The sequence below is a fragment of the Salmo salar genome, chromosome 21 (assembly GCF_965601325.2).
Source record: "Salmo salar chromosome 21, fSalSal1, whole genome shotgun sequence".
Taxonomy (NCBI): domain Eukaryota; kingdom Metazoa; phylum Chordata; class Actinopteri; order Salmoniformes; family Salmonidae; genus Salmo; species Salmo salar.
Genome location: NC_138311.1, coordinates 4833036 through 4855410, shown reverse-complemented (window position 1 = coordinate 4855410; position 22375 = coordinate 4833036). Strand labels below are relative to the sequence as shown.

Genomic DNA, 22375 nt, shown 5'->3' with positions numbered 1-22375 from the left:
CACAGTATAAATACAGATATACAAGCTATTCTTTACAACACTTGTTCTTTCCTGGAACTAGTGCATTTTCTAACAACTATTCTGTACTTCTTTCGAGTTATGACTTAATATATTGGGAAGATTAGTGTATAATTAGTAAATGGCTGATCACAGTGTTCTCCTGTAGAATGCATATACTTACATGATGGGCACCTGTGTGATCGTCTTCAGGTTCTTCACCATCTGTGGGAAGCATGTAAGTATAGCCCACTGTAAGCCTAATGGAACTTACAGTGCAGTGCATATTACTGAACGAAACTGTTGCAAATATTTTTTCCCTATTTACTAGCTTGCCCAGCAGGCAAAAAAAACTATTTAGAGTTGTAAACTGTTTTTCTGGTTGAATAGATCATATAACTCAAATTACAACCATCTGTTACAATCTCAGTTTTATTTATTTTTGCTGGTTGCTAAAAAAGGGGGTAACAATACTCCTGCAACCATTTTGCACTCTGGGTGGTCTCTTTAATGCTATAATCTGTCTGTAGGTGACTCTGAAGATGCTACTGCTGACAGTCGTGGTCAGTATGTATAAAAGCTTCTTCATCATCGTGGGAATGTTCCTCCTCCTCCTCTGCTACGCCTTCGCTGGAGTCGTCCTATTCGGAACCGTCAAATACGGAGAGAACATCAACAGGTGAGAGGCTTATGCCTCTTTCTTTCCTCTCTGTTTTTATCCCCTTTTCTACCTCTTTCACACTTATTCCTTGTCCTCTGTCTCTTTCCTAACTTCGACTCTTCTTCCCACTCCTCCTAGTCTTCCTCCTTCCTTTCTTCCTTTTTACCTTTCTCCTCTCCTTTCATTTCCCTGACTCTGCTCCCTTCTCATTCTCCGTTCTCGTCATCATTTCTACTATCTTCCACATGGTAACCTCTCTGATTACTGTAGAGATTTGAAGAGCAAGTGTCACTTATTCGATTTGTTGTACCATCACAGCCTCCTCTAGTGGAGAAATAGTGGGAGTTTGAGAAGTCTGCAGCCACACCGATGACTCATTCTCTCTAAAGTGTGTGTGTGTGTGTGTGTGTGTGTGCTACTTTATTTGTTTACATTTTTTCTCAATGACAGGCATGCTAACTTCTCCACGGCAGGCAAGGCCATCACGGTTCTGTTCCGTATTGTCACTGGGGAAGACTGGAATAAGATCATGCATGACTGCATGGTAAGAGCTGGCCTATTTCATTTTTCATGTGTACACAGCAGCGTCTTCAGGGGAAACTAGTCAAGACTTACGAAACAGAAAGCGTAGTGTAATACTTTTCTGTCTGTTACGTAAAAAGCACAAGACAAAGTCAGGTCTAAAAGGTAACCATGTAGAAAAAGAGGCATTTCTCAACATAGACTTCTTTGGAAAGAAGGGATATATTGTTACAGTATTATTTCAAGTAAACAAACCAAAGTTCATGACTCGAGAGGGTTTGTTGTTTTTATTGTTCAGTTTATATGTCTACTCAATAGAGATATAATACAATATACACTGAACAATATAAACGAACATGCAACAATTTCAACATTTTTACTGAGTTACAGTTCATATAAGGAAATCAGTCAATTGAAATAAATTCATTAGGCCCTAATCTATGGATGTCACATGACTGGAAATACAGATATGCACCTGTTGGTCACATATACTGTACCTTTAAAAAAAAGTAGGGGTGTGGATAAAAAAACAGTCAGTATCTGGTATGACCACCATTTGCCTCATGCAGAGTGACACACCTCCTTCGCATAGAGTTGATCAGGCTGTTGATTGTGGCCTGTGGAATGTTGTCCCACTCCTCTTCAATTGCTGGATATTGGCAGGAACTGGAAAACACTGTCTGTTGTACATGTCGATCTAGAGCATCATCCCGCTTAACAGACAGGTTAAGCGGGTTAAGCCTGCTATAAAGATCTTCCCTGTGTCTTCCCTGTGGCTCAGTTGGTAGAGCATGGTGTTTGCAACGCCAGCATGGTGTGTGCAACGCCAGGGTTGTGGGTTCGATTCCCACGGGGGCCCAGTACAATTTTTTTTTTTTAAAGGTATGAAATGTATGCACTCACTACTGTAAGTCGCTCTGGTTAAGTTAGGGACAGACGTTCCGCTAGCGGAACGCCTCACCAATATCCAATGGTATAGAGTGGCGCGAATTACAAATACCTCAAAAATGCAATATTTCAATTTCTCAAACATATGACTATTTTACACCATTTTAAAGACAAGACTCTCCTTTATCTAACCACATTGTCCGATTTCAAAAAGGCTGTACAACGAAAGCAAAACATTAGATTATGTCAGGAGAGTACCCTCCCAAAAATAATCACACAGCCATTTTCAAAGCAAGCATATGTCACAAAAACAAAAACCACAGCTAAATGCAGCACTAACCTTTGATGATCTTCATCAGATGACACTCCTAGGACATTATGTTATACAATACATGCATGTTTTGTTCAATCAAGTTCATATTTAAATCAAAAACCAGCTTTTTACATTAGCAGGTGATGTTCAGAACTAGCATACCCACCGCAAACTTCAGGTGAATTTACTAAATTACTCACGATAAATGTTCACAAAAAACATAACAATTATTTTAAGAATTATAGATACAGAACTCCTTTATGCAATCGCGGTGTCAGATTTTAAAATAGCTTTCGGTGAAAGCACATTTTGCAATATTCTGAGTACATAGCCCGGCCATCACGGCTAGCTAATTTGACACCCACCAAGTTTGGCCCTCACCAGACTCAGATTTACTATAAGAAAAATTGGATTACCTTTGCTGTTCTTCGTCAGAATGCACTCCCAGGACTTCTACTTCAACAACAAATGTTGTTTTGGTTCGAAATAATCCATAGTTATATCCAAATAGCTCCGTTTTGTTCGTGCGTTCAAGTCAGGATCCGAAGGGTGACGTGCCGGCGCATTTCGTGAAAAAAATTTTCAAAATATTCCATTACCGTACTTCGAAGCATGTCAAACGCTGTTTAAAATTAAATGTTATGCTATTTCTCGTAAAATAGCGATAATATTCCAACTGGGCGACGTTGTGTTCATTCAAACACTGAAAGAAAAAAATGGAGTCGTCTCGTGCACGCGCGCCTCAGTGTCATTGTTCTCAGAAGGACCACTCACAAAAAACCCTGCTGTTTTTCGCCCAGAGACTGGAGAGCTCTCATTCCACTTTCTGGCGCGTTCCTAGAGCCAATGGAAGCCTTAGAAAATGTGACGTTACAGCAGAGATGCTGTATTTTTGATAGAGATGCCCTAGAAGGAGAACAAATTGTCAGACAGGGCACTTCCTGTATAGAATCTTCTCAGGTTTTGGCCTGCCATATGAGTTCTGTTATACTCACAGACACCATTCAAAGAGTTTTAGAAACTTTAGAGTGTTTACTATCCAAATCTGCTAATTATATGCATATTCTAGTTTCTGGGCAGGAGTAGTAACCAGATTAAATCGGGTATGTTTTTTTATCCGGACGTGAAAATACTGCCCCCTATCCCAAACAGGATAAGAGCGTCTGCTAAATGACTAAAATGTAAATGTAAAGCCTGCTTAACTTCTTTGGGATAGGGGGCTGACAACTTGGATGAAACATTACTGAGGATAATAGCGGACGATATTGCCACTACTATTTTCCATATCTTCAATCTAAGCCTACTTGAAATTGTTTTCCCTCATGACCGGAGGGAAGAAAATGTAATTCCGCTACCTAAGAATAGTAAAGCCCCCTTTGGTTGGCATTTGAGTTAGTAATCAGCCTGTTACCAACCATTAGTAAACTTTTGGACAAAATTGTATTTGACCAGATAAAATGCTATTTTACTGTAAACAAATTGGCAACAGACTTTCAGCATGCTTATAGGGATAGACATTCAACAGGCACCAGCACTTACACAAATTACTGATGATTGGCTGAGAGAAATTGATAATAAAAAGATTGTGGGAGCTATTTTGTTAGACTTCAGTGTGCCTTTTGACAATATAGATCAAAGTCTGCTGCTGGAAAAACATATGTGTTATGGCTTTACACCCCCTGCTATATTGTGGATAAAGAGTTACCTGTCTAACAGAACACAGAGGGTGTTCTTTAATGGAAGCCTTTCCAACATAATCCAGGTAGAATCAGGAATTCCCCAGGGCAGCTGTCTAGGCCCCTTACTTTTTAAAATCTTTACTAATGCCATGCCACTGGCTTTGAGTAAAGCCAGTGTGTATATGTATGCTATGTATGCGGATGACTCAACATTGTACACATCAGCTGCTACAGCAACTGAAATTACTGCAACACTCAACAAAGAGCTACAGTTAGTTTCAGAATTGTTGGCAAGGAATAAGTTAGTTCTAAACATTTCAAAAACTAAAAGCATTGTATTTGGGACAAATCATTCACTAAACACTAAACCACAACTTAATCCTGTAATAAATTATGTGGAAATTGAGCACATTGAGGTGACTAAATTGCTTGGAGTAACCCTGGATTTTAAACTGTCATGGTCAAAAATGTTTGACACAACAGTAGCTAAGGTGGTGAGAAGTCTTACCATAATAAAGTGCTGCTCTGCCTTTTTAACAGCAATATCACCAAGGCAGGACCTGCAGGACCTACAGGCCCTAGTTTTGTCTCACCTTGACTACTCTTCAGTTGTGTGGTCAGGTGGCACAAAGAGGGACCTCTGAAAATTACAATTGGCTCAGAACAGAGCAGCATGGCTGGCGAGATTGGCAAATGAGATTGACTTCATCACTACTTGTTTTTGTACGAAGTGTTAACATGCTGAATGCCCCGAGGAGTCTGTTTAAACTACTAGCACACAGCTCGGACTCCCATGCATACCCCACAAGAAATGCCACCAGAGGTCTCTTCACAATCCCCAAGTCAAGAACAGTCTATGGGAGGCGCACACTACTACATAGAGCCATGGCTGCATGGAACTCTATTCCACAACAGGTTACTGATGAATCAGATAAAAAAACGGATAAAATATACCTTATGGAACAGCGGAGACTGTAAAGAGACACACATACAGACGCATGCTTACACATACACATGATAAGACACGCACTCTACACACATGTACACATGGATTTTGGATTGTAGATATGTGGTAGTAGACTAGTGGCCTGAAGGAACACACTTATTTGTTGTGAAAGGTGTTATGAAATGTAATGTCATGTAATATTTTAAATTGTATATACAGTGCATTCGGAAAGTATTCAGACCCCTTGACTTTTTCCACATTTTGATACGTTACAGCCTTTTTCTAAAATTGATGGAAAAAAATGCTCATCATCTACGCAAAATTCCCCATAATGACAAAGCAAAAACAGGTTTTAGAAATGTTTGCTAATTGATAAAAAAAATACAAAACTGAAATACCACATTAACATAAGTATTCAGACCCTTAACTCAGTACTTGAACCTTCAGTACCTTCGGGAGCGATTACAGCCTCAAGTCTTCTAGGGTATGGTGCTACAAGCTTGTATTTGCACACCTGTATTTGGGGAATTTCTCCGATTCTTCTTAGCAGACCGTCTCAAGCTCTGTCAGGTTGGATGTGGAAGGTCGCTGCACAGCTATTTTCAGGTCTCTTCAGAGATGTTTGATCTGGTTCAAGTCCGGGCTCTGGCTGGGCCACTCAAGGACATTCAGAGACTTGTCCCTAAGCCACTACTGTGTTGTCTTGGCTGTGTGCTTAGAGTCGATGTCCATTTGGAAGGTGAACCTTCACCCCAGTCTGAGGTCCTGAGCGCTCTAAAGCAGGTTTTCATTAAGGGTCTCTCTGTACTTTGCTCCGTACATCTTTCCCTCAAGCCTGACTAGTCTCCCAGTCCCGCTGTTCTGTGAAGGGACTAATACACAGTGTTGTACAAGATCTTCAGTTTCTTGGCAATTGCTTGCATGGAATAGTCTTCATTTCTCAGAACAATAATAGTTTTATTGCTTCTTTAATCAGGACAACAGTTTTCTGCTGTGCTAGCATAATTGCAAAAGGGTTTTCTAATTATCAATTATCCTTTTAAAATGATAAACTTGGATTAGCTAACACAACGTGCCATTGGAACACAGGAGGGATGGTTTCCAGCTACAATAGTCATTTACAACATTAACTTATTGGGGCTATGTGGGACGCTAGCGTGCCACCCGTGGTGCACCCTATCAACAACAGGTGCATTTCAAGAGCGGCAAATTTGAAACCAAATAAATGTAAAAATTCAAATTTTTCAAACATACAACTATTTAACACCCTTTGAAAGATAAACATCTCCTTAATCTAACCACGTTGTCCGATTTCAAAAAGGTTTTACGGCGAAAGCATAAAGTTAGATTATGTTAGGAGAGTACATTGACAATAGCTGTGTGTAATGTTTTGTCAATTCAAAGACAGGGTCACCAAAACCATAAAACCAGCTAAAATGATGCACTAACCTTTTACAATCTCCATCAGATGACACTCCTAGGACATTATGTTAGACAATGCATGCATTTTTAGTTATATCAAGTTCATATTTATATCCAAAAACAGCGTTTTACTATGGCATTGATGTTGAGGAAATCGTTTCCCTCCAATAACCGGCAGTCAAGTCAGCACCACAAATTAAATAATTAAAATTAGAAAACATTGGTAAAATATTATATTGTCATTTAACAAGGTCCACACTGTATTTTTGATCAATTTGATGTTATTTTAATGGAGAAAAAAAATGTGCTTTTCTTTAAAAAACAAGGACATTTTTAAGTGACCCCACATTTTTGAACGGTAGTGTACATGAAGAGCACACTTCTCCGGCGTGCCAGTAGCCATTGAAGGTGAGCATTTGCCCACTGAAGTTTGTTTTACGACGCTGAACTGCAGTCAAGTCAAGACCCTGTTGAGGACGACGAGCATGCAGATGAGCTCCCCGGAGACAGTTTATGATAGTTTGTGAAGATATTCTTCGGTTGTACAAACCCACTGTTTCATCAACCAGGGTGGCTGGTCTCAGTCGATGTGTTGTGTGACAAAACTGCACATTTTAGAGTGGCCTTTTATTGTCCATGGCACAAGATACACTTGTGTAATGATCATGCTTGTTGATATGCAACACTTGTCAGGTGGATGCCAAAGGAGAAATGCTCACTAACAGGGATGTAAAGACATTTGTGCACATAATTTGAAAGAAATAAGCTTTTTGTGAGTATGGATAAGTTCGGTTATCTTTTATTCCAACTCATGAGACCAACATGGGACCAAAACTTTACATGTTGCGTTTATATTTTTGTTTAATGTAATATAATAATATATGCCATTTAGCTGACAGTGTTATCCAAAGCGACTTGGATGCATACATTTTCATAACGTTGGCTCCAGCGGAATTAGATAACGAAATATATTTAAATTATTTCTGTGGGTTCACATTGTAGTGTGGGGCCTCATGTTGATAACATCGTGTTTGGGATGTTCCCCTCTTCAGGTGCAGCCTCCTTTCTGTACCCCCGATAATCATCGCTACTGGGAGACGGACTGTGGGAACTACGCAGGGGCACTCATCTACTTTTGCTCCTTCTATGTCATCATTGCTTACATCATGCTTAACCTCCTCGTGGGTAAGTGTGTGTGTGTGCCCTAATCATATAAGCTTGACTTTATAACATTTGAATAAAGCCTTTCCATATGGGGTGTGTGTGCGAGCGTGCATGTGCGTACGTAAGCCACTCACGCAAAGGACAATTTCCTCTATCATCGTTCAGGCCCATATTTCATTTCCTGTGGTACGAGACGTGTGTGACTATCTCATAAAGCACAATAAACGGTTTAATCTCTCCCCATGACAGTTTAGCACTGTTATTACTGACCTCATCATCAAACCTTGCCATGCAGAAATCTGGGTCCACCTGTGTGGGTGTGTGTGTGAGTAAGAACATTGGCAGAGTCTAAATTAATTTTAGGGGAGTTTAGGAAGCGAGCCAACATCAACTCTAGCTATCCATCTCTCTCCATCTCCCCCTGAATATGATCTGGCATATATATATCGTTGTGGTTTCATGGACTGTGTCTGTTAGCGCAACTTGTCCCTTAGATGCCTACAGTGCTTGATGCTGTTAGTGTTGTAGGGAAATTGCTATGTATAACATTTCACCAGTCAGCTATCATTCACAATCCATTTACTGAAGGCTATAAACATCTAATTGCAGGTGCCATTAGCGAAGCCCAGGTATGGTCCCTCGACCACTCCAATGCTAGTTGGAGAATATGCCATGAAAGGTGTTATGTTCCCCAGAAAGAAAAACAAGAATTGTTGCTAGAGAACTAACAAAGAGTCACTGACAATAACCAAAATGAAACAGGTGGGATTATAAGAGGAGTTCTGAAAGACTCATGAGGGTGTCCACTGAAAGTTGACTAGCAGCAACTGGGACCTAAATGACATGAGCGCCCACTAAATTTGCCCAAAAAGAGGCTAACAAAAGAAAAAACCACACCAAACTTAAAGACAGGAAGCAAACCAAAAAGTGGAATAAAACGAAAACAGGGAAGATCAGATAAAGGAGTATTCGTCTAGAAATCAAATTTGGTGAGCCAACTAAAGGTGTTAACCCTCCACGTTTCCCAAGACCACTGGAGCACTGAGCCAGCCACTCTTAAATAGCACCTGGGCCAGCACAGGTAAAGCATCTTTCCACTAACGAGATGACCAACTAGAACAGGTATAATATATACTGACTACCGAGGTGACACCTGTCAGTGCGCCCCACGTGCTAACGTGCTAGCATCCAACTTCGAAATATAAATGCCAAATCCTGTATCAAAGATGATAAATCAAATCAAAATCAGTAAACATAACTAGAGCCATCTCTTCAGTTTTTAAGGCGTAAAAGGCAGTATGGTAGAAAATTCTAGATGTAATTAACTCTTGCATGAGATGTCATTGTTGTGTCCCAGACATATCTGCTGGATGTAAGTATACTACATTGAAATGTTCAGACACGTGAGATAACCCCAGATATGTGTGTGTTTTGTAGCCATCATCGTGGAGAACTTCTCTCTCTTCTACTCCACTGAGGAGGACCAGCTACTGAGCTACAACGACCTCCGACACTTTCAGATTATCTGGAACAATGTGGACGACAAGAGAGAGGTGAGAGAGAGAGAGAGAGAGAGAGAGAGAGGGAACCTTGTGGGGAGGTAAGGTTTCGAAGTGGAGGAAAGCTGGAGAGATGGATGGAGGGAGAGTGAGAGAAAGGAGAGATACAGAGAGAGCGGGAGAAACCAACTGATATGATAGCGAAGGAACCATGTGGAGACGCAAGAGTTGGAAGTGGAGAAGAGCTGGAGGTATGGAGGGAGGGAAAGAAAAGTCTGGACAGGTGGGGTGACCTTTATCCACTCTCTCTCAGGGAGTGATCCCAACATCGCGGGTGAAGTTCCTGCTGCGTCTGCTGAGGGGCAGGCTAGAGGTAGACCTGGATAAGGACAAGCTGCTGTTCAAACACATGTGCTATGAGATGGAGAGGCTGCACAACGGAGGAGACGTCACCTTCCACGACGTGCTCAGGTGACAACAGCACACACACATAGACACACTTTCCAAAACGTGCACAGGTGACAACACCAAACACACATGCTTAATCCTTATATAGGTTTTTTTGTGTGTGGGGCTGTATTGTTTCCCACATTGTGTTTCCATATTGTTCTGTAGACCTATTTAGTCCTTGTAAAACATTCTATAGTTGACGTTTATTAGGATGTATTTTAGCCCACAGTTACGTATAGAGTGCTCATCTATTCATTCTTCTACCATTCTTTCTCTTCCATGTCCCCCTGTGTTTCTGCAGTATGTTGTCATACCGCTCAGTGGATATTAGGAAGTCTCTACAGCTGGAGGAGCTGTTGGCTAGAGAGCAGCTGGAGTACACCATAGAAGAAGAGGTGGCCAAGCAGACCATACGCATGTGGCTCAAGAAGTGCCTCAAACGCATCCGTGCTGTAAGAGACCCAAACATTAAGAACACCATCCTATATTGACTTGCACTCCCCCTCCTTTTGCCTTAAGCACAGCCTCAATTCATCAGGGCATTCCACAGGGATGCTGGCCCATGTTGTCTCCAATGCTTTCCACAGTTGTGTCAAGTTGGCTGGACGTGCTTTGGGCGGTGGATCATGTAGTAACACTTTTTTGGTTACTATATGATTCCATACGTGTTATTTCAACCCTGGAATTAGTAGGTGTGTCCAAACTTTTGACTCGTAATGTATATATACAGTATATATTATAATTTTTCCAACAATTGTTTACAGACAGATTATTTCACTTATAATTCACTGTATCACAATTCCAGTGGGTCAGAAGTTTACATACACTAAGTTGACTGTGCCTTTAAACAATTTGGACATTTCCAGAAAATTATGTCATGGCTTCAGCAGCTTCTGATAGGCTAATTGACATCATTTAAGTCAATTGGAGGTGTAACTGTGTATGTATTTCAAGGCCTACCTTCAAACTCAGTGCCTCTTTGCTTGACATCATGGGAAAATCAAAGGAAATCAGCCAAGACCTCAGATTTTTTTTTTTTACCTCCACAAGTCTGGTTCATACTTGGGAGCAATTTCCAAACGCCAGAAGGTACCACGTTCTTCTTTACAAACAATAGTAGGCAAGTATAAACACCATGGGACCATGCAGCCGTCATACCGCTCAGGAAGGAGACGTGTTCTATCTCCTAGAGATGAACGTACTTTGGTGCGAAAAGTGCAAATCAATCCCAGAACAACAGCAAAAGACCTTATGAAGATGCTGGACGAAACAGGTACGAAGGTATCTACAGTAAGGGGAAAAAAGTATTTGATCCCCTGCTGATTTTGTACGTTTGCCCACCGACAAAGAAATGATCAGTCTATAATTTTAATGGTAAGTTTATTTGAACAGTGAGAGACAGAATAACAACAAAAAAATCCAGAAAAACGCATGTCAAAAATGTTATAAATTGATTTGCATTTTAATGGAGGGAAATAAGTATTTGGCCCCTCTGCAAAACATGACTTAGTACTTGGTGGCAAAACCCTTGTTGGCAATCACAGAGGTCAGACGTTTCTTGTAGTTGGCCACCAGGTTTGCACACATCTCAGGAGGGATTTTGTCCCACTCCTCTTTGCAGATCTTCTCCAAGTCATTAGGTTTTGAGGCTGACGTTTGGCAACTCGAACCTTCAGCTCCCTCCACAGATTGTCTATGGGATTAAGGTCTGGAGACTGGCTAGGCCTCTCCAGGACCTTAATGTGCTTCTTCTTGAGCCAATCCTTTGTTGCCTTGGCCGTGTGTTTTAGGTCATTGTCATGCTGGAATACCCATCCACGACATATTTTCAATGCCCTGGATGAGGGAAGGAGGTTCTCACCCAAGATTTGACGGTACATGGCCCCATCCATCATCCCTTTGATGCGGTGAAGTTGTCCTGTCCTCTAAGCAGAAAACCACCCCCAAAGCATAATGTTTCCACCTCCATGTTTGACGGTGGGGATGGTGTTCTTGGGGTCATAGGCAGCATTCCTCCTCCTCCAAACACGGCGAGTTGAGTTGATGCCAAAGAGCTCCATTTTGGTCTCATCTGACCACAACACTTTCACCCAGTTGTCCTCTGAATCATTCAGATGTTCATTGGCAAATTTCAGCCGGGCATGTATATGTGCTTTCTTGAGCAGGGGGACCTTGCGGGTGCTGCAGGATTTCAGTCCTTTACGGCATAGTGTGTTACCAATTGTTTTCTTGGTGACTATGGTCCCAGCTGCCTTGAGATAATTGACAAGATCCTCCCGTGTAGTTCTGGGCTGATTCCTCACCGTTCTCATGATCATTGCAGCTCCACGAGGTGAGATCTTGCATGGAGCCCCAGGCCGAGGGAGATCGACAGTTCTTTTGTGTTTCTTCCATTTGCGAATAATCGCACCAACTGTTGTCACCTTCTCACCAAGCTGCTTGGCGATGGTCTTGTAGCCCATTCCAGCCTTGTGTAGGTCTACAATCTTGTCCCTGACATCCTTGGAGAGCTCTTTGGTCTTGGCCATGGTGGAGAGTTTGGAATCTGATTGATTGATTGCTTCTGTGGACAGGTGTCTTTTATACAGGTAACAAACTGAGATTAGGAGCACTCCCTTTAACCTCTATGGGCTAGGTGGGACGCTAGCGTGCCACCCGTGGTGCACTCCATCAACAGCCGGTGCATTTCAAGAGCGGCAAATTTGAATCCAAATAAATGTCAAAATTCAAATTTTTCAAACATACAACTATTTTACACCCTTTGAAAGATAAACATCTCCTTAATCTAACCACGTTTTCCGATTTCAAAAAGGTTTTACGGCGAAAGCATAAATTTAGAGTATGTTAGGACAGTACATTTACAAGAGTTGTGTGTAATGTTTTGTCAATTCAAAGACAGGGTCACCAAAACCATAAAACCAGCTAAAATTATGCACTAACCTTTTACAATCTCCATCAGATGACACTCCTAGGACATTATGTTAGACAATGCATGCATTTTTAGTTCTATCAAGTTCATATTTATATCCAAAAACAGCGTTTTACTATGGCATTGATGTTGAGGAAATCGTTTCCCTCCAATAACCGGCAGTCAAGTCAGCGTCACAAATTAAATAATTAAAATTAGAAAACATTGGTAAAATATTATATTGTCATTTAAAGAATTATAGATTTACATCTCTTGAACGCAATCAACTTGCCAGATTTAAAAATAACCTTACTGGGAAATCACACTTTGCAGTAATCTGAGCACTGCGCCCAGAAAAATACGCGTTGCGATACAGACTAGACGTCATGTTGGGGAGATCTAAAATCGAAAATACTATGTAAATAATCCATTACCTTTGATTCTCTTCATCAGATGTCACTTCCAGGTATCACAGGTCCATAACGAATGTAGTTTTGTTCAAAAAAGCTCATAATTTATGTCCAAAAATCTCCGTCTTGTTAGCACATGATCTAAGCCAGCCGGACTTCTCGTCATGAACGAGGGGAAAAAATATATTTACGTTCGTTCAAACATGTCAAACGTTGTATAGCATAAATCATTAGGGCCTTTTTTAACCAGAACATGAATAATATTCAAGGTGGACGAATGCATACTCTTTTATAACGTATTGGAACGAGGGTACCCAACATGAACTCGCGCGCCAGGTGTCTAATGGGCCATCATCGTTCCATGGCTCTTGTTCAGTCAGATCTCCCTCCAGAAGACTCAAAACACTTTGTAAAGGCTGGTGACATCTAGTGGAAGCAATAGGAAGTGCCAAAATATTCCTCAGCCCCTGTGTTTTTCAATGGGATAGGTTTAAAGGTAATACAACACATCAGGTATCCACTTCCTGTCAGAAAATGTCTCAGGGTTTTGCCTGCCAAATGAGTTCTGTTATACTCACAGACACCATTCAAACAGTTTTAGAAAATTTAGGGTGTTTTCTATCCATATGTAATAAGTATATGCATATTCTAGTTACTGGGTAGGAGTGGTAACCAGATTAAATCGGGTATGTTTTTTTATCCAGCCGTGTCAATACTGCCCCCTAGCCCTAACAGGTTAAGAGTGTGCTCCTAATCTCAGCTCGTTACCTGTATAAAAGACACCTGGGAGCCAGAAATCTTTCTGATTGAGAGGGGGTCAAATACTTATTTCCCTCATTAAAATGCAAATCAATTTATAACATTTTATACATGCATTTTTCTGGATTTTTTGTTGTTATTCTGTCTCTCACTGTTCAAATAAACCTACCATTAAAATTATAGACTGATCATTTCTTTGTCAGTGGGCAAACATACAAAATCAGCAGGGGATCAAATACTTTTTTCCCTCACTTTATATCCACAGTAAAACGAGTCCTATATCCACATAACCTGACAGGCCGCTCAGCAAGGAAGAAGCCACTGCTCCAAAACCGCCATAAAAAAGCCAGACTACGGTTTGCAACTGCACATGGGGACTAAGATCATACTTTTTGGAGAAAGGTCCTCTGGTCTGATGAAACAAAAATAGAACTGTTGGCCATAATGACCATCGTTATGTTTGGAGAAAAAAGGGGGACGCTTGCAAGCCAAAGAACACCATCCAAACCATGAAGCACGGGGGTGGCACCATCATGTTGTGGGGGTGCGTTGCTGCAGGAGGGACTGGTGCACTTTACAAAATAGATGGCATCATGAGGTAGGAAAATTATGTGGATATATTGAAGCAACATCTCAAGACATCAGTCAGGAAGTGAAAGCTTTGTTGCAAGTGGGTCTTCCAAATTGACAATGACACCAAGCATACTTCCAAAGTTGTGGCAAAATGGCTTAAGGACAACAAAGTCAAGGTATTGGAGTGGCCATCACAAAGTCCTGACCCCATCCTTTAGAAAATGTGTGGGCAGAACTAAAAAAGTGTTTGCGAGCAAAGAGGCCTACAAAACTGACTCAGTTACACCAGCTCTGTCAGGAGGAATGGGCCAGAATTCACCCAACTTATTGTGGGAAGCTTGTGGAAGGCTACCCAAAAGGTTTGACTGAAGTAATACAATTTAAAGGCAATGCTACCAAATACTAATTGAGTTTATGTAAACGTTTGACCCCCTAGGGAATGTGATGAAAGAAATAAAAGCTAAAATAAATAATTCTCTACTATTATTCTGACATTTCACATTCTTAAAATTAATTGGTGATCCTAACTGACCTAAGACAGGGAATTTTTACGAGGATTAAATGTCAGGAATTGTGAAAAACTGAGTTTAAATGTATTTGGCTAAGGTGTATGTAAGTTTCCGACTTAAACTGTATATACACACACAAACACACACCAAGCGAGTTGATTGTTTTTGTAGACTTACTGCCTTGTGCTGTAAGGTGTTTTGTGAGGACCCGCTGCTTAACAAAACAGTCTGCTGTGTACAGTAGCAGTTTGTGAGGACCCACTGCACTCTTTCTCCTACAGTAACAGCAACAGTCATGCTTGAAGGAACTGCCAATTGTGTAGTTTTGTATTTTGAGAGAACCAATTGTTTTGTTTAGTTTTGTGAGAATCCACTCCCCTGTCACTTCCCCTACAGAATACACAGAAGTCATGTTTGAATACACTGTTCCATAGTTTTTGCGGTTTGTTCTGTGCTGTATAGTGTCCTTTGAAGACTCACTCTCCCTGTCTCTCCCTCTACAGAAGCAGCAGCAGTCGTGCAGCATCATCCACAGCCTGAGAGAGAGCCAGCAGCAGGAGCTCAGTCGCTTCCTCAACCCCCCCAGCATACAGACCACCCTGCCTAGTGAGGACATCAACGCTAACCAGGACCATTCAACACAGCCAGAGGTACACACACGCGCGCAGACATTAATTGAACCACACACACCACACACCAGCAAGATGGATAAGATGGTAGAGTTTCTATAGTAAGATTTTCTGTACAGTCTGTAGTAGGTACACATATGCCAGGTAAGAAACTTGCAGTATAATTTTTTGGGTGAATGCTCTTAACAGGAAATGATACAATGTTTCATACATGTACTACAAAACTTTTCTGCACCTACCTACCTGTAGTTGAGTGGTCTCCAACAGCTGCTGAGTCCTACTCTGTCAGACCGTGGGGGATACAGACAGGACTCCTCAGAACGCCCTCAGAGGAAACTGGGTCAGTGGAGACTACCTGCAGGTCAGTACCGTGTGTGTGTGTGTGTGTGTGTGTGTGTGTGTGTGTGTGTGTGTGTGTGTGTGTGTGTGTGTGTGTGTGTGTGTGTGTGTGTGTGTGTGTGTGTGTGTGTGTGTGTGTGTGTGTGTGTGTGTGCAGTGTCAACAAAGATCAATTCTGTGCTCACGAAACCAATGTGACTGACCAGTGTCAATGTGTGTCGAACCATGTCATCTGTGTGACTAAAGCCTAGGAATCTAGAAAAATAACATTGGAGCAAAGCTGTATGCCAACAGATTCTCACATATTGTTTTTCCATTACCCAAATCTCTTCTCTCTCTATCTGTCCAGGTCGTACCAGTGTCAAGTCCATGGTGTGTAAGATGAACCCTGTGAGTGACGAAGCTTCCTCGGGGTCAGAGGTCAAGAAATGGTGGACGCGTCAGCTGACCGTTGAGAGTGACGAGAGTGGTGATGACCTCATAGATATTTAAAGGGGAAACTCAGAAAATTCAACCACGCTCACATATCGAACGAGAACTAGGTTAGACTACTATAGCTCAATAGTGTCAATACAGTACTCTGGTGGTTGAAACGTTTCTTGAAACGTTCTTTCAAGGTTTTTTCAAGCATATCCCATTCATACTTGAATGATTGGGGAAGTGACAGCGTGGACATCCTTCTCACAAGTCTCTCCATCAGCAGCCATCTTACGTCTGTGGGATGTTAGGATCAGTTTTTCTCAAAATGGTGGCTTGTGGACACAGGAAAATGTCTCTTGGGTTGCAGTTAAGGCCATTTCAAGAACGTTGATCGTTAGAAACAAAGCTTTAGATGTTTGGTTTAAAGACTGTATATGAATGTACAAAGCCAATCCCATGGCATCATTAATTCCTATGTGAAGACTCAATAGCCCATTTGAAGCCAAAAATGTCAGTTAATATGGCGTCTAAAGAATACATAACATACGCAGTTTGAGCTACTCCAGGACGTGACATTGCAGGATAGCTCAGTGCTTCCCCCTCTCATTGAGTGTAAACATGTCGTCCCCCACGAATGATGCAGCGTCCCCCTTGGGCCAATCCATGTAATTTTGTAAATGATGGATCTGTATGGCAAGACTCATCATTCTCAGTTTAATGAAAATCGCCAAGTGGTATCTGAGATTTTGCATGTGACTTATGCCCGTACAGTTGATTACTATAGTACACCCTTTGGCCAATCAGTGTAATTTTGGAAATGGCGGATCTATGTAGCAAGATGCATCATTCACCCAAGTTTAGTCAATCTCGGGCCAGTGGTGTTTGATAAATCGTTTGGGTAAGCTAGACTCATATCCCTGAGCATGGGTGCCAAATTTAATCACTTAGTCAAACAGATCAAGAGATATAAACATGTACCTGTTATTGCACCACCGTGTAGTCGATATGATTGTTCTTGCATATCTTTGAACAGTTTAAACAGTGTTTGGAACATGTGTACCAAATATTGTTACAATAAGGATATCCTTAACTGATTTAAATGCATTTATGTGCCAGACCACGCCCGTGTGAATGTTTATTGGTCAATAGCAGCCGCGTTGTTTTAGGTACTAGTCTGGAAAGGAATGCGTTGAGAACTTTTCCCAATGATGCCACATATCAAGTTTCGTGCAGATCGGTCATTCGGTGCCAGAGGAGTAGCGTTTTAAGATCACGTTTCGTGCAGATCGGTCATTCGGTGCCAGAGGAGTAGCGTTTTAAGATCAAGTTTCGTGCAGATCGGTCATTCGGTGCCAGAGGAGTAGCGTTTTTAGATCACGTTTCGTGCAGATCGGTCATTTGGTGCCAGAGGAGTAGCGTTTTAAGATCAAGTTTCGTGCAGATCGGTCATTCGGTGCCAGAGGAGTAGCGTTTTAAGATCACGTTTCGTGCAGATCGGTCATTTGGTGCCAGAGGAGTAGCGTTTTAAGATCAAGTTTCGTGCAGATCAGTCATTCGGTGCCAGAGGAGTAGTGTTTTAACATCACGTTTCGTGCAGATTGGTCATTCGGTGCCAGAGGAGTAGCGTTTTAAGATCACGTTTCGTGCAGATCGGTCATTTGGTGCCAGAGGAGTAGCGTTTTAAGATCAAGTTTCGTGCAGATCAGTCATTCGGTGCCAGAGGAGTAGTGTTTTAACATCACGTTTCGTGCAGATTGGTCATTCGGTGCCAGAGGAGTAGCGTTTTAAGATCACGTTTTGTGCAGATCGGTCATTCGGTGCCAGAGGAGTAGCGTTTTAAGATCAAGTTTCATGCAGATCGGTCATTCGGTGCCAGAGAAGTAGCGTTTTAAGATCACGTTTCGTGGAGATCGGTTATTCGGTGCCAGAGAGGTAGCGTTTTAAGATCAAGTTTCGTGCAGATCGGTCATTTGGTGCCAGAGGAGTAGCGTTTTAAGATCACGTTTCATGCAGATCGGTCATTTGGTGCCAGAGGAGTAGCTTTTTTAAGATCAAGTTTCGTGCAGATCGGTCATTCGGTGCCAGAGGAGTAGCGTTTTAAGATCAAGTTTCGTGCAGATCGGTCATTCGGTGCCAGAGGAGTAGCGTTTTAAGATCACGTTTCGTGCAGATCGGTCATTTGGTGCCAGAGGAGTAGCGTTTTAAGATCAAGTTTCGTGCAGATCAGTCATTCGGTGCCAGAGGAGTAGTGTTTTAAGATCACGTTTCGTGCAGATTGGTCATTCGGTGCCAGAGGAGTAGCGTTTTAAGATCACGTTTTGTGCAGATCGGTCATTCGGTGCCAGAGGAGTAGCTTTTTTAAGATCAAGTTTCGTGCAGATCGGTCATTCGGTGCCAGAGGAGTAGCGTTTTAAGATCAAGTTTCGTGCAGATCGGTCATTCGGTGCCAGAGGAGTAGCGTTTTAAGATCACGTTTCGTGCAGATCGGTCATTTGGTGCCAGAGGAGTAGCGTTTTAAGATCAAGTTTCGTGCAGATCAGTCATTCGGTGCCAGAGGAGTAGTGTTTTAAGATCACGTTTCGTGCAGATTGGTCATTCGGTGCCAGAGGAGTAGCGTTTTAAGATCACATTTTGTGCAGATCGGTCATTTGGTGCCAGAGGAGTAGCGTTTTAAGATCAAGTTTCGTGCAGATCGGTCATTCGGTGCCAGAGGAGTAGCGTTTTAAGATCAAGTTTCGTGCAGATCGGTCATTCGGTGCCAGAGGAGTAGCGTTTTAAGATCACGTTTCGTGCAGATCGGTCATTCGGTGCCAGAGGAGTAGTGTTTTAAGATCACGTTTCGTGCGGATCGGTCATTCGGTGCCAGAGGAGTAGCGTTTTAAGATCAAGTTTTGTGCGGATCGGTCATTCGGTGCCAGAGGAGTAGCGTTTTAAGATCACGTTTCGTGCAGATCGGTCATTCGGTGCCAGAGGAGTAGCGTTTTAAGATCACGTTTCGTGCAGATCGGTCATTCGGTGCCAGAGGAGTAGCGTTTTAAGATCACGTTTCGTGCAGACCGGTCATTCGGTGCCAGAGGAGTAGCGTTTTAAGATCACGTTTCGTGCAGACCGGTCATTCGGTGCCAGAGGAGTAGCGTTTTAAGATCACGTTTCGTGCAGATCGGTCATTCGGTGCCAGAGGAGTAGCGTTTTAAGTTTTTTTTCCACAAAATTCTGAATTCGGGAAAATCCGTCATGGCAGAGCTTATGGCTCCCTGAGGCAAATGTATTCCTTGTGAGGAGAGGGACCTATGTACTGAATTTCATGACTTTAGGTCAAATGGGGTTAGCGATGTGACCATTCAAAGATTGCATTTTCAATTGCTTGTTATAGCGCCACCATCTGGCCAAACAGTGTAATTTTGTAAATTACTGATCTCTATGGCAAGACGCATCATTCAATAAGTTTTGTCCAAATCTGGCCAGTGCTGTTTGAGATATTGCGTGTAACAAACATACTAACAAACGGAGACAGATCCAGAGTCCCCCTCCCCTTCCCGATTTCATCGTGGGGGTCATTTGTCCACATAACTTCTTCTGTGTGCGATTTTAAAACAATTGGTTCAAGGACATGCATCTGGCGTAATAGAACCAATTAGTGGTACCATGATTGTCTTCACAAAGATTGCCCTTTTCCCATTCACTGTAAGTGGAGATCCTGTTTTCTGCAAACAATGCCTGCAGTATCGCGGTCGGCCTTGAACTTTGTGGCTTCAATGAGAGGGGGTAGTCGTTCTCCCCTGGTTTGGTGGCTCACAAGAACATCAAAAAGGGTCAATGCCTCAATGCAAAGTTTTGGAACCACTGATTTTAGAGTCCCATTGACATCTGTACTTTTCCATGTTGATGTTTTTCTATGCAGGATGTTTTTATATTGTCCATTAAACAGAACCTCTATGTGGTACCCTGTCACAACAACCTGTGATTAGCATCACTGTCCTTTTAGTTGTGAATGTCAGGGAGTGTTTATCGGGAAATACAAAATGAGAGTCATATAAATGATCAAGTCTACAAGCTACAGGACATTGTGTCATCTTGCTATTATATCGTCTTGAGAGATTATTTTATTACAATATAGCTATACAATACAACACCAAAACAATGGATACATATTAATTATATTTTGTTGCTATAACTTTAATTTATGAAATATGATGATTGAAATGCTTGAACTTTATAGCTATAATTCAGTGTGATTCCCCTGTTGTCTTTGTTAATTGTGCCTGTGTCTCTCCCAGTCTCCAGTGTTTCATTGTTCACTTACTGTCAGTTTGCTTATAGCCACTTAATTCTTTGCGAATCCAGGTTTCTTGTTCTGTAGTAGAACAACCCAAATGAAAATTGTTATAATTAAAGGGTGAAAGGAAATATGTTGGTACGACTGTGAATGTTCTTTCAGATTAAATTAATTTATGTGTGTAATTATGTGGGCAAAAATATCAGATATATTTTATGAACTATAGCATATAAATCCATTTTGGTTTGTTTGTACAGTATTGCATAATTTCAAATAAAGGCCTTTTGGCACCAACAGTGAGCTCCAGAAGTATTGGGACAGTGACTTTTTTTGTTGTTGTTTTGGTTCTTTTACTCCAGCACTTTAGATTTGAAATGATACAAATAATTTCATCCATATTGGGTGAACCGTTTACAAATTACAGCTGTCGTGTCTTTGGCTATGCCGGATTAAGTGATATCACATGCTATTCTATAAAATCCTTTCTCTGTAATTAATATTACCTGATTGAGCTAATCATGTAAATGTAATTAACTAGAAAGTCGGGGCACCACGAAAGAGTGTTTATAGAGCTGTTATCTTCCGAATAAACTCTGAAAGACCTAGTAATATTTTACATCAATAGCAGTCAATATTAATCGTCACCTTATTTCAGTCTCATCTGAAAGTTGTAAATTCTTGGTTATCTTCACGAACCCTGGCTAACAAGTTGAATCAGCAATACAAAATTGGGTTTAATTATTTATTTCCTAAATACCTAACTAATCACACAGAATTACATATACACAGAATGTAAATTATGTCATACAGAAAATGTCCCTGGGGGACAGAACCTGTATGACGGCTGGTTACACAAAGAGAGGGGGTTGGGCTTGAATGAAAGAGCAAGAAAACTGAGGAACAAAGGGAGAAGCTAAGCTTTCGTAAATACAGTATCTTATGCATTCTAAATTACCTCCCATTTGGAAAAGGAAAATGCAATAAATATTTACTCTGAGTTGCGCTTCGGTAGGTTGGTCGTAGATGCTGGCCGTGTTGGCCAACAGAGATCTTCCTGTCCTCGGAAATATGTCTCTGGTGGTAAATTGGATACGTTGTAGTATCTTCGTTGTGTATTAGACTGGTTACGTCGTCCGTCCTTTCCTAGCCCACGTTTACAGCTGCTGTTGCTAACTCAACGGCTAGGAGGTCTCACTTCTTTAGTGAATAAGAGTTCAAAGTTCATACCATTCACAACCAAAGCTCACGCTGAGGTTGGCTTAGTTCTGTAGTTGACATGTTAGTCCCTTTTAACGTATGGACCGTCGTCCTATCGTCCTCGGAACAGGAGGTACATTTTTGTCAAGGGCTTATATAGTGGAGGGAGAGAAGGGTGTGTTTCATAGTTTATAACCCAGGGGCGGGCCCTGATTGAGCAGGGCTCTAACCTTATGAAAACCCAATTCTCTCATTTGGAAGCTAAAATTACATTTAATCTTATCACAAATAGTTTCATATTCAAACATTTAATTTGCACAACCATTCCATGTGAATCTGATAACTAGAATGTGTAGACTTTCCCAGATACAGTTTATGTCATCCTGTCATCAGTCATAATGTCTCAGATGACAACCGAACTGACATCATTAAGTACCAACGCATATTTTCAACTGGTTCTATTACCGAAATATGGTTCCTTTCGCCCCACTTGTTTGATGTTCCCAGACTCTCTATGTTTAACAAAGGCTATTCAAGAGTGCTTCAGTAGAGTCAGAGAGAGAGGGAAGGGAGAAAGGTATTTATGGGGGGGTCATAAACCTTACCCACAGGCCAATTTCATGACAGTCCCCCCATCTTGGGTTCAATCTTGCGATTAACCTGCATGTTGTAATCCAACATAAAAATTACTGTGGGTTGTCCTGGTTGTGGACCATCGTCGTGGCCAACATGACTTCCTTCTCATGATGTAAGCGTGTTTTGGTTCATGGGCCCAATTCACCTAATCTCTTTTCATGTATCTGGATGGTAAGCA

General features: G+C 41.5%; 1 protein-coding gene across 3 annotated transcripts in view; it reads left to right on the top strand.

Annotated features, from left to right (window-relative positions):
• The window catches only part of nalcn (sodium leak channel, non-selective), a 363467-nt gene extending 342794 nt beyond the window's left edge, over window positions 1–20673 (top strand). For all 3 annotated transcript variants that reach the window (XM_014163790.3, XM_014163789.3, XM_014163792.3), the window contains 10 exons: window positions 167–235; window positions 528–676; window positions 1109–1202; window positions 7481–7613; window positions 9030–9145; window positions 9405–9562; window positions 9843–9993; window positions 15204–15350; window positions 15579–15690; window positions 16018–20673. In XM_014163790.3, coding sequence (XP_014019265.1) covers window positions 167–235; window positions 528–676; window positions 1109–1202; window positions 7481–7613; window positions 9030–9145; window positions 9405–9562; window positions 9843–9993; window positions 15204–15350; window positions 15579–15690; window positions 16018–16160 — 1272 coding nt within the window. In that variant the 3' untranslated portion in view covers window positions 16161–20673. The remainder of the gene's footprint in view (window positions 1–166; window positions 236–527; window positions 677–1108; window positions 1203–7480; window positions 7614–9029; window positions 9146–9404; window positions 9563–9842; window positions 9994–15203; window positions 15351–15578; window positions 15691–16017) is intronic.
• Window positions 20674–22375: the final 1702 nt, after the last annotated feature.